Source organism: Myotis davidii, unplaced genomic scaffold (assembly GCF_000327345.1).
Source record: "Myotis davidii unplaced genomic scaffold, ASM32734v1 scaffold77, whole genome shotgun sequence".
In the NCBI taxonomy this organism is placed as follows: Eukaryota; Metazoa; Chordata; class Mammalia; order Chiroptera; family Vespertilionidae; genus Myotis; species Myotis davidii.
This window is the reverse complement of record NW_006289713.1, coordinates 5,746,743-5,758,245: the sequence shown is the minus strand read 5'-3', so window position 1 is coordinate 5,758,245 and position 11,503 is coordinate 5,746,743. Positions and strand designations below refer to the sequence as shown.

The 11,503-nt window shown below is 47.7% G+C and overlaps 1 protein-coding gene across 1 annotated transcript in view; it reads right to left on the bottom strand.

Annotated features, from left to right (window-relative positions):
• Window positions 1–3,363: 3,363 nt before the first annotated feature.
• Window positions 3,364–11,503, bottom strand: part of ZDHHC7 (zinc finger, DHHC-type containing 7) — a 29,603-nt gene continuing 21,463 nt past the window's right edge. The window contains exons 4-8 of the mRNA XM_006762234.2: window positions 7,816–7,940; window positions 7,486–7,582; window positions 6,936–7,017; window positions 6,090–6,220; window positions 3,364–5,442 (exon numbers count right to left, since the gene is read on the bottom strand). Of these exons, the coding sequence (XP_006762297.1) occupies window positions 5,266–5,442; window positions 6,090–6,220; window positions 6,936–7,017; window positions 7,486–7,582; window positions 7,816–7,940 (612 nt within the window). The 3' untranslated portion in view covers window positions 3,364–5,265. The remainder of the gene's footprint in view (window positions 5,443–6,089; window positions 6,221–6,935; window positions 7,018–7,485; window positions 7,583–7,815; window positions 7,941–11,503) is intronic.

Sequence of the window (11,503 nt, the reverse complement as noted above, 5' to 3'; positions counted from 1 at the left end):
AAGCTAGAGTAACCAAAACAGTGTGGTATTGGCATAAAGACAACACATAGACCAATGGAACAGAATAGAGAGCCCAGAAATAAACCCATGCACATATGGTCAACTGATCTTCAACAAGGGTGCCAAAATACACAATGGGGAAAGGATAGTCTCTTTAATAAATGGTGTTGGAAAAACGGGACATTCACATGCAAAAGAATGAAATTGGACCCTTACCTTACACCACACAAAAAAATGAACTCAAAATGGATTAAACTTAGAAGAGCAGAAAGTGTAAAACTCTTAGCAGAACACAAAGGCATTGAAAATTCATGTCCACACAAAAGCCTGCACACAGCAGCTCTATTGATAATTGCCAAAACCAAGATGCCCTTAGCAGGTGAATGGATAGACTGTGGTACGTACATACAATGGAATAGTATTCAGCACTGAGAAGAAATGAGCTATTAAGCCATCACAAGATGTGAAGGAAATTTAAAGGCCTATTACTGAGTGAAAGAAACTAATGTGAAAAGGCTGCATACTATGATTCCAACTCCGTGACGTTCTGGAAAAGATAAAATATGAAGACTGCCAGATGATCAGTGGGGAGTTGTGGGAGGAATGACTAGGCAGAGCACAGAGGAATTTTAGGGTAGTGAGAGTACTCTGAACGATAATGATGGACACATGTCGACATGTGTCCAACCCCAGAATGTACACCACCAGGAGTGAACCATAGTGTAAACTGTGGCCTTTGGGTGATTATGTGTCAGTGTAGTTCACCGATTGTAACAGATGCACTACTCTGGTGAGGATATTGATTGGGGGAGGGGGGGCGGGCGCGAGGCCATGCATGTGGGGACAAAAGGTATGTGAGAAATCTCTGTACCCCCCATTTAATTTTGCTGTGAACCTAAAATTGCTCTGAAAAACACTGTCATTTTTTAAAGGATAAAGGAACAATAAAAAGCTCTTAGAAATTAAAGCTATCACACCTGAATAAAATATCCAGTAGAAGAGCTGGAAGACCAAGTTAAGGGTGCATTAGACCAAAAGCATAGACCAGTGGTCGCCAACTGGTGGTCCATGGACCACTGGTGGTCCGTGGTCTGAAAGGTTGGCGACTGTTGGCATAGACAATAAAAGAATGTGCGCGCCCGCATGTGGTATTTTGTGGAAGAGCCGCACTCAAGGGGCCAAAGAGCCGCAGGTGGCTCGCGAGTCGCAGTTTGCCAACCACGGGTAGGCAGTACAACTTTCAGTCTGTAAGAGTTGGAAAATAAGATCAAAATATTAAATTCCCAAAGAAGTAACAGCACATTTACCAGAACCCAAAAGCACATGTCTCAGATGGAGACACCAAGCAGGGCACCAAGGCAGATCATGGTTAAATTTGAAGAATCAGGACTAAAAAGAGGATATTAGGGCTTCCCAAGATTTCAAAATAAAAAAGCGAGGTCAAGGTCACATAAAACAGGAACCAGAAGGACTGGATCCTCTCAGTGGCCACGTTGGGAGTGGACAAGGATGGCTTGGTGTCTCCAGCGTGCTAAGTGAGAAGTAATGAAGAGAGAATCCATGGTCTGGCTGAAGTTTGTGGTGAACCTATGACACGCGTGTCAGAGGTGACACGCGAACTCATTTTTTTGGTTGATTTTTCTTTGTTAAATGGCATTTAAATATATAAAATAAATATCAAAAATATAAGTCTTTGTTTTCTATGGTTGCAGATATCAAAAAATTTCTATATGTGACACGGCACCAGAGTTAATTTAGGGCTTTTCAAAATGCTGACACGCCGAGCTCAAAAGGTTTGCCATCACTGGGCTAAACCATCAACTGAAGGCGAGGGTCAAATAAGGCATTTTCGGACAGGCTAAAATCTTGAAAAACTTGAACATACCCCTTTTCAAGGAACTACAAGGGAACATGTTGAACACTTGAAGAATCTGGAGGATGCAGAACCCAGGAAGCTGGAGATTGAACACAGGAATCTTGGGGAAATAGCTGTGCAAGCACTTGAGGCCAGGGCAGCCGGGGACAGGAGTGGAGAAGCTTGTTGGGGTGGAGGAAGACTGGCTGGTGGGTATATAGGGCACACCAGCAACTTTATCTTTGGGAAAAGCAAAAAGTTGTACATCACGGAACCTTTGGTTTAGCACAAAATATTTAGTCATCATAGTATAAACTCTAATGAACAAAATGTAGAAAGTAAATATATTGGGTGAGTGGGGAGGGGAAGGGAGAGCAGGCAGTGACTTCAGGGGTGTCAGGAACCTGGAAATCGCGTGTTCTCTGAATTGAAAATGCACTGTGCACAGAAAGTTCTTCAGTAACTTTCTTGAGTTTCCCAACAGGCCAGCAATCAAGCCATTCATTCTCTTACAGACCAAACACTGGCTCAGCTTTCTGCTAAGTGAACTACCACAGATCTGCATCATCCCCTTCTCTTCCCTGTGTCCTTGGGCTGCCTAAATTATCAGTTGGATGGATAGGAGCAATATGGTTTCACATCCGACCCTCAGGCAATGTTGTAGGTAGCGTACCCTTTCGCTGTGGCACCTGAATGCCACTTTGGATCAATGTGGATTCGCTGGGCGTCCTGTTCCTCTGCTTTCCCCACACTATCCTTAAGGGTATTTTTCTCTGTGTAGGCAGCCAAGCCAAAATCATATATAATAGAAGATAAGATTTAGCCTACTTCCTCTTTAGGTAATGTTTTCATTTTCCATTTAAATGCAGATGTCGTACTTCTTAATGAGCCTTGGTAATGTCCTAATAGGAATACATTTAACATCACAGCAAAATTCTGCAGAGCCACCCACTCAGGCTTGTGAGTAGCCGCTGGCCTGGTGTCCGGTCGGTACGTGTCTCCGTGTCCAGGACCCAGTGTTTTTGCACGTCTGCAAGGCCAGCGAGTGTCTTGTGGAAGAGTGCGTGTGGCTTCCCGTGGGCACCGTTGGTCATTCATGGAGCTGCCCATCTTCGCAATGAGGTGGTAAGAGGGCACGGTCACCCTCTTCACTCATCTTTGGGTCCCTCGAGCACAAATAGATACATTTGTTGAATGAAATGATAGGGAGCTGAGATTCTGGATTGAAGAGGGATATTTTTTAAATTTAATTTTATTTCAAACAGCACTGAAAAATTACAGGAATGTTTAAGATAAAGCTAAGTATAGTTTTGTGTCAATTTAAGAGTAAATATTACCTGTGGATAGGGCAGAGTGTGCATGAGCAACATTTGAATGCCCACCACTTTTCACAGGCACTGGAGGCGAGGGGTGATGGTCACAGCCCTGAGTGCTGGTGTCAATAAGCCAAGGAAAAGCCAGCCACAGAAAACACACTGACCATCAACCAAGAACTCTACCACATCACAGACTGTTTGAGATCATCAGCGGTGACTTTATTTCATATAAAAGTTACATTGAAAGAAGAGGTTGAAAGTCAAGTATACTTGATTTGCACATACTTGCCAAGTCTCACAGGATTCAACCACTTTGATAATTTATTGATAAACAAGATATACATATTAAAAGGCTCACACTGAAGCCCAATACACAAGTCCAACCCAGACAACAGATGTGCAAAAGAATATGCAAAACAGTCTCAGGAGACTCTCCGGATGGGTGCCTGGCCCTGGGACAGTGACAGCCCCCCGGAGCTCACAGTTTCTGCAGTGACTGGTTCACTTCCACATCCCACAGCTTTGTTCACTGGCTACCACTGTGTCTCGAGTAGGTCCCTTTGTGGTTTTGCATCAGCAGTGGTAGAAACCCTGATTAGGAAAGGGTGCGGATCACTTCAAAACAGAAACAGAAACGGTTCACAGATGAACAGAAAGGCATGAGGACCAGGAGGGAGACACCAACTCTTCTCAGCGTGGGAGGCAGGCTCACGGAGACCCTCGGGCTGTCACAGACGCTTCCTCATGGGTCCCGCGAACATGGACAAACCAGGCAAGTTTAAGGCGAGTCCCCAAGGAGGGGAGCTGTTTGCTTTCTAGCATAATTTTAAGCTCTGCACCAAGGGTCCTTTTTTTTAATCACTGGTGACATGGGTAGAGAAACAAAAATGATAATAAAAAAAAAAAAGAAAAAGAAAAGAAAGAAAAACAAGCTGTTGCCATCCTGAATATTCTTTGCAAATGAGGGACACAGAGTCTAGGGTTCATGGCCTGTGGTCCCTCACCTTCTCGGTGATGCCAGTGGCCGACCCCTCAGTGTGTACCTGTCGCTGTGCGGCCCTTCTTCCTACACGCCCACCACGCTGCACAGGTGAAGGCCGCCAGGGGACTTAGCTCTTCTCCCACCGAGGTGCCGTTTATACACTGCTAATTTGGGCAGAACTGAAAAAGTCAGTTCCGAGGCCCTCATGTGCTCACGATTTTTAAGATGAAACGAAAACAGGAGGGCAACAAAGGACCACACAGGAATGATTGTTCTTTGGATCAAGATATTCTCCAGTTTGCAATACATTCATAGTGAACCCACGGGAGGAGGATCCCGGGGCAGCTCTCCCCGCTTCCCTGAAACGTCGGTTTCTAAAAAATAGTTAGTTTGCTGCTCACGGCCGTTAAGTGTTACATCGCCTAAACAACACTGTCAATTTTAAAACACACATGCACGCGCGCACACACACGGACACAGACACGCACACAGACTTGCTGCAGGATCACGGAAGGCCCCTCCGGGCAGTGGGAGTGTACCTGGAGCCGCCTTCGTGTGCAATGCACAGATCTTCTGCAAATTCAGTGCGAATGACAGAGCTAATGGAGACCAAAACGTACTTCTACGTAAACGCCCCTGTGGACCAAGGGAGTGCACTAATGAATCGCAGGGTCAACAGGACTCCCTGTGACCACTCGTCGGAGAATTCTTTCACTGGATTTCAAAGAATTTATCAATTCTTTTCTTCTTAGTGATTGAAAACAGCAGCTCAGTACACAGGGTTTGATAACCCATGTGATATCACACAGCTTCTCAGGAATGCAACGCAGTCTTAACAAAGTCCTAACTGGAGGGACGAGAATGACATTTGGCTTCTTCACGTGGCCAGCTCCCTTCTGTTAGTTGTGCAGGTGAAAACACCTGCATCATCCAGTTCCTAGTTTGGAAAATCTGCCACCTGCGACGGTAAGTATATAAGATTCTGCTTGCTGCAAGCAACTGGTTTGTGGAGGTCCATTTGCCCTATTGGTCACAGATGAGTTGTTGATACCCTTTCAGACACCAAATAAATAATTTCAAGTCCATTCACAAGCTCCAGCAGAAGAGGCGTCTCAAACGGAGAACTCCGGGCCTCCTTTTCTGGGTCTCATTTGTAGTCGCCTAAATCGGAAGCCGACGAAGGGATTTATCCAGAGGAGGGAGGGAGGTCCCCCAAAGACAGACTTCATCCCCTCCCATCGCAGGCGCCGCTCCCAGGTCGGCTCCTCGCTTTTCAGTCTCTCGATCTCCTGGAAGCAGAGAGAAAAGCGTGTGGGTGGCAGTGCCAGGAAACCCCCACACAGCCAGGTTGGGCCGAGTGCTGAAAGCGTGGAATCACCAAACTGTCCCTCTGCATCTGAGATCGAGGTGGAGGTGAAGTGTGGGCTCGCTTTCCCTGGCACCAGCCCCACGGCCTCCCTGAGCACAGCCAGGCTACAGCCGCCTGGCCAGGCCAACATCACACAGCCAGGCAGTGGCACCAGCGACGAGGACTGCTGAAGAGCCACAGTGGTGAGGAAGAGAGCTAGTCCTCCGGGCCCAGGGCAGCCTTTAATTCATTTACTACAAATATTTATCGAGCGTCTGCTCTAGGCCTACAGTTCAAAGGCATGAAGGCGATCAATTCCTGCAACTCCCTCAGCTGCTCCAGGGCCTGGGTCTCCTAGAAACTGGGAACCTGCCTGGCTCTGTTGACTCTCAGGTCATACTGATCCCTGAAATATGCACTCGCATAAGGACAGGAAGAACAAATACAGCGAGCCTGTCGGAGTTATCGCGGCGGCCCAATTAATCTCCGAGTTAATAATACACACCCACCTGCTGTGGACATTAGAATTTCCCATTTACTCAAGCTCTCACCAAACCTTAAGCAAACACAGCCCAGGATGAAGCATACCGTTTCATCATTGCATATTGAGTGGATCTGGGTGCCGAACATAACTGCAGTGAAAGTGAAAAACAGGAGACCCTCAAGGCACAGGAAGATCAACAGGATTACAGTGATCGGAGGTGAAAAATCACTGCATTCTGCGAACGAGAGAAAGGATGTCATGAGTTTAGCTCCCAGGACCCTCACAGTGGCAGCCCTGGGCCAGCTTCTAGGGAGAATGTGCTCATCCTCTAAGTAGGCACACTCATTGTTCACCAAGGGGCAGAGGTCAGCCTTCCGAGCGAAAATTCACACCACCCTTTCCGGTCAGCGGTTTCCAAAGATTCCATAATAACTGAGGTTTCTACTAAGACTGTATCTGTGTATTAAAGTGCAACAAAAGCCGGAGAAGAGGGGCAGGTGTACCACGCACAGAGTACACACAGGCCACTCCTCCCCCACCCCCGGGGCAGGACAACTGTACCTGCCTGGGCATCCAGGGCTGGACAGGCCCTGCCCACCTTCACCACAGTCATTTAGTCATGAGGAACACGCTGAACAGTGCCTAGCTGGCTAACCAGGTTTGGTGGGAACAATACTAACTTCCCTTAGTCTTCATATCTGCAAAATACAAATGAGACTATCTAATAGAAATTATCAACTGACTGAGGAAGAATAGTTATATAAAGAACTTCATTATACTAGGAAAAAGGCAGTGCTAATACCTACCCATATTCTTTTCTTAAAAACAAAAAAACCAACTCCTAAAATAACAGCTTGGATTTCTTTCAAAACTGGAAAATCAGTTTTCCTTTAAAGTCTTTCCCTCATCACCCAGCAGCATGACCCCAGGAAGGATGCAGACGGCCTTACCTGTCCACTGCCCCCGGACGCAGGAAATGAACTGGAGTCCACAGAGAATCAGAGCGTGCACTGAAGACAGAGCTATGTACATCTGCAAAGATGGAAAACTGGTCAAATGGTGAGCAATCACCTAATTCTAGGAGCAAAGGCCGCTTAATCTGACGTGGACGCCTCCATTGCATTTGTCAATAAAATGAATGAGGGAAGGCATCAATCGAGTAGTGACATCTCCTACCCAAGAGCATGCTGGACCAAGTTACATAATTTTATAGGAAAACACAGAGTAGGGAATCATGTTCTAACTCCAGCAAGATCTTATTAAGAACTGTGTATCTGAGGGAACTAAATGACAGTAAAACACCTAAAGTACCATAAGCAACATATATTTACCTGTCAGGTAACTTTCTTCCAATCACAGCACAGAATTATAATTTGAATCCAGAGAAAAGGTTGGAGGGAAACTGGTCTGAGGTTAGAATAAATTCACCAGCTCGAGGCAAGATTTTAGTTTAAGAATTTAAAATTCAATGTAAGTTACCACATAAATATTTCTACTCACAGTAAAGAGCACAAAAAATCTCTGATTCTTCTCTCCTACACAATTGTTCACCCACGGGCAGTGATGATCCATTTTCCGAATACATCTTTTGCAAATACTGAAAAGGAGAAGTTGGATTATCAGTGTTCCATGCTCTGAGGAAACACAACCCCAAGCCAGGCATCCAATACACAAAATTGTAATGCTGGTCAGAGGTCACTGAGGGGGACCGCCTGCCCGAGGGAGGGGCTGGGGCACCTGCAGTGGTGGGCACGTTCGGGTGCACTAGGGAGGGGCAGGGGTACCTGCAGTGGTGGGCATTCGGGCTGCCCTAGGGGAGGGCAGGGGTACCTGCAGTGGTGGGCGCGTTCGGGCTTGATGCAGCAGCACTTGGGGCACTTGTAGATCACTTCTCCAGGCTTCAGCTGCAAGCTCTCCATGTATTCTTTAGTAGCGTTTCCTCTGGGTACTGCTCCCTACAGTTTAATAAAAATGTTTAGTTAAGGAGAAGGAAAAGTTAAAAACAGTCAATAAGTGTAGGAATATATATCATGAAATAATTAGTTACCACTTAAAGCATATTAGTATGAAAAATACCTATTAGGCAGGACCAGAAGTTTTATTTTGCATGGAAAAAATATGAATTAAAATGAACTCAAAGTAAATACCTTATTATCCCTCCATATGCATGCATACAAGTCCGTTGGTTGATTTCTTACCCCCACACCCCGCCTTCCCTCATAGGTTGGACAGTCTGTTCGATGCTTCTATGTCTCTCTCTGGTTCTATTTTTGTCATCAGTTATGTTGTTCATTATATTCCACAAGTGAGTGAGATCATATGATATTTAGTCACAGGAGTTTTTCCTAGCTAGTGCAAGCTCCACAGAGCAAGGTTTGTGAAGCCACTCCAACTCAAGGGCAGCTGATGGTCACCATTTCCCTATCACCCCCTTCTAATGGGGGGGGCGGCCTGATAATGCTCCCCAGTTTCCTATCAGCTCCCATAGGGAACACTGAACAAAGCAATCTCACAAAGGGCTTATCTTGTTGTTAAATGTAATGCACTGTGTCTGCCAACCTAATCCACACTCACTCTCACACCTGGAGATGAGGCCCTGAGTAACCGACCCAGCTCAGCATCTCTGGCCAGGGGTCAGGAGCTTTAACAGTCAGTGCACACGCCCCACAAGCTAGGGGAGCTGGGGAAAGATGAGCAACGGGGAAGCAAGAGGAAGGCGTTAGGGACAAGTGAACGAATAGCAAGAGGCAGAGCGCTGACGGCCAGGAGTTGTCTTCACAGAACCAGGTAGGCTGGAGGCCAGACACGGGGCAGTGGCCGCCTGAGCATCAAGCACTGTCCCCGAGAGGCTGCAATAGGGAGACAGACAAATCTTGTTAGAACCCCAGCTTTATGTGGGGTCGCATTTTCGGATGTGGATTTACTCCAGCTCTCCCAGGCGCTGGAGGGTTAATGAAAGAACACGTTTGGCAGGGCAACTGGAGCACTGGCTCCTCCAAGGGTGCCCTTCATCAGCAGTTGGCACATGTCTTCTGAGAAGGCTGACGTTCATAAAAAAGGCTGGGCCCTGGCCGGTGTTGCCTTGATCTTTGGGCAGTGGAGAGATGTAATGGTATATATATTTTCAGAATATATCAGAAAAAAGCCTGATATATATATATTCTAGAGGCCTGATGCATGAAATTTGTGCACAGCTGCAGTCCCTAGGTCTGGCCAGTGATTGAAGCTCAAGCATCTGGTGTGGAAGGGCAGGTCCTTTGGGCCCTGGGCAGCACCTGGGCTCGCAGTTCCCCGCATGTCACCCGTCTGTTTGAGTCATGTCACCTGAGTCCCCATGTGGAGATGCAGTGAGCACGGCCGGACGCTGTGGGTTGGGGCCGCCTGCTGCCATGTTCCGCACCGCCCCCTGGTGGTCAGCACACGTCATAGTAAGCAGTCGAATTCCCAGTTGAGGGGATAATTGGCATATTAGGCTTTTATTATATAGGACTAGAGGCCCGGTGCACGACATTTGTGCACTGGGGCAGAGGGGAGGGTCCCTCAGCCTGGCCTGAGCCCTCTTGCAGTCTGGGACCCCTCGGGGGAAATCCACCTGCCAGCTTAAGCCCAATCCCTTAGGTCAGGAGCAGCAGTCCTGCTGTGGGAGCACACTGACCACCGGGGGGCTCCTGCGTTGAGCGTCTGGCCCCTGGTGGTCAGTGCATGTCATAGCAACTGGTCGTTCTGCCACTCAGTCAATTTGCATATTAAGGTTTTATTATATAGGATAATTTCCAAGAGGGAGAGATAGAAACATCAATGATGAAAGAAAATCACTGATTGGCTGTCTCCTGCATGGCCCCCACTGGGGATCAAGGCCTCAACTGGGCATGTACACCGACTGGGAATTGAACCGTGACCTCTAGGTTCATAGGTGGACATTCAACCACTGAGCCACACCAGCCAGCGCATATCCCACTTCTTAGCCCCTCAGAGCCTGTGTTTCATGCAGAAATGCACATTTCTGGAGGAAGAGCCTCACTGAGCCACTGGGAACATCAGGCTAGCGCTGCAGTGATAAAGAAACACGAGGTGACGCAAGGCCAGGAGCTAAGGGCCCTGGGGGACTGAGGAGGCAATGGGTAAGTGGACAGGAAGGGACTCTGCTGACCAGCAGGAGCAGCGCTGGAGCTCCTTAAAGCTGGATGTGCAGGCTGGACCCTCAAACCAGATCTGAACCTCTGTAGGGTGAGGGCCGACATACAAGTTTGAAAAAGACTGAGGACCATCAGCTCCAAGCCCAGCAAGCCCAGCGTCACCAGCAGGAAGTAAGGCCTCCAGGAGGTGCTCTGGGGAAGTGGGACAGGAGGGACTGTGGATAAAATGTACCTCGCCCAACCCTCTACTACAGTTGACTTCCCTCCAAGCACGGAGGGAAGTCAGTTTCATCATCTTAATATGGGGAAGCTGTTTTGGTCAAGGTCCTAGCATTTCCTAACACTCAATCTGCTTCCATAGGAAGATAACAAAAGTTAAGGGTTTAAACTCTAATTTTTGAAAATTAAAATCAGAATGCTGGGTGCAACATTTTACTTAATTTACATATCCCAATTTGGAGTCTTTTAAGTTTCCTCCACCAATCCAAGAGTCTTAATGTTGTTATCTACACTAATAAAAGAGAAAGATGCAAATTGACCATACCCTCATGACACCCACCAGCCAATCAGGAGTGAGTATTAACCCAACAAAGATGGTGGGTTAATTTGCATACGCAGGCATGGAGCGGCGATGACGCAGGCTTTCTGCACTGCCCCTGGCCGCTCCGGGCCTCTGGGTAGTGTGGGAAGGAGGAAAGGCAGCTCTGGGCCAGAACGAGGCAGAAAGGCAGTTCTGGGCTGGAGCGAAGGTGGGAAGGTGACTCCAGCAGGAGTGAAGGTGGCGCCAGCAGCCAGGGGAAGGAAGGCCCATTCTTGCACGAATCTTCGTGCATCAGGCCTCTAGCCTACACTAATAAAAGACAAACATGCAAATTGACCGTACCTTCACTATGCCTTAAGCCACGCCCACCAGCCAATCAGAGCAGCTATATGCAAATTAACCCCACCAAGATGGCAGCCGGCAGCCACGGAGCTGGAGCGAGCAGGAGGCTTTGTTGCCCCAATGATGGAGGAAACCAACTTCCTGCCTGCCATGGCCGGCTCTGAGCTCCACTCAAAGCAACAAAGTTTCAATTACAGAAGCTAAATAAACCCCAGATACATGCTTTCAGCCGGTCATGGCCACAGAGCTGGAGAGAACAGGAGGCTTCCCTCCTGCCCACCCTGGCTAGCTCTGAGCTGCTCTCAAGTCTACAAAGTTTCAATTATAGAAGGTAAATAAATCCCAGAATAAAAAAGAAAAAGAAAAAAAGGAGAGGCTGGGAGCTTCTGTCGCCAGGGGGTTTGGCCAGCCTGAAAACGGCCCTCAGCCCCTCACACAGACTGGCCAGGCACCCCAGTGGGGACCCCCACCCTGAAGGGGGACTGAACAGACTGAAAAC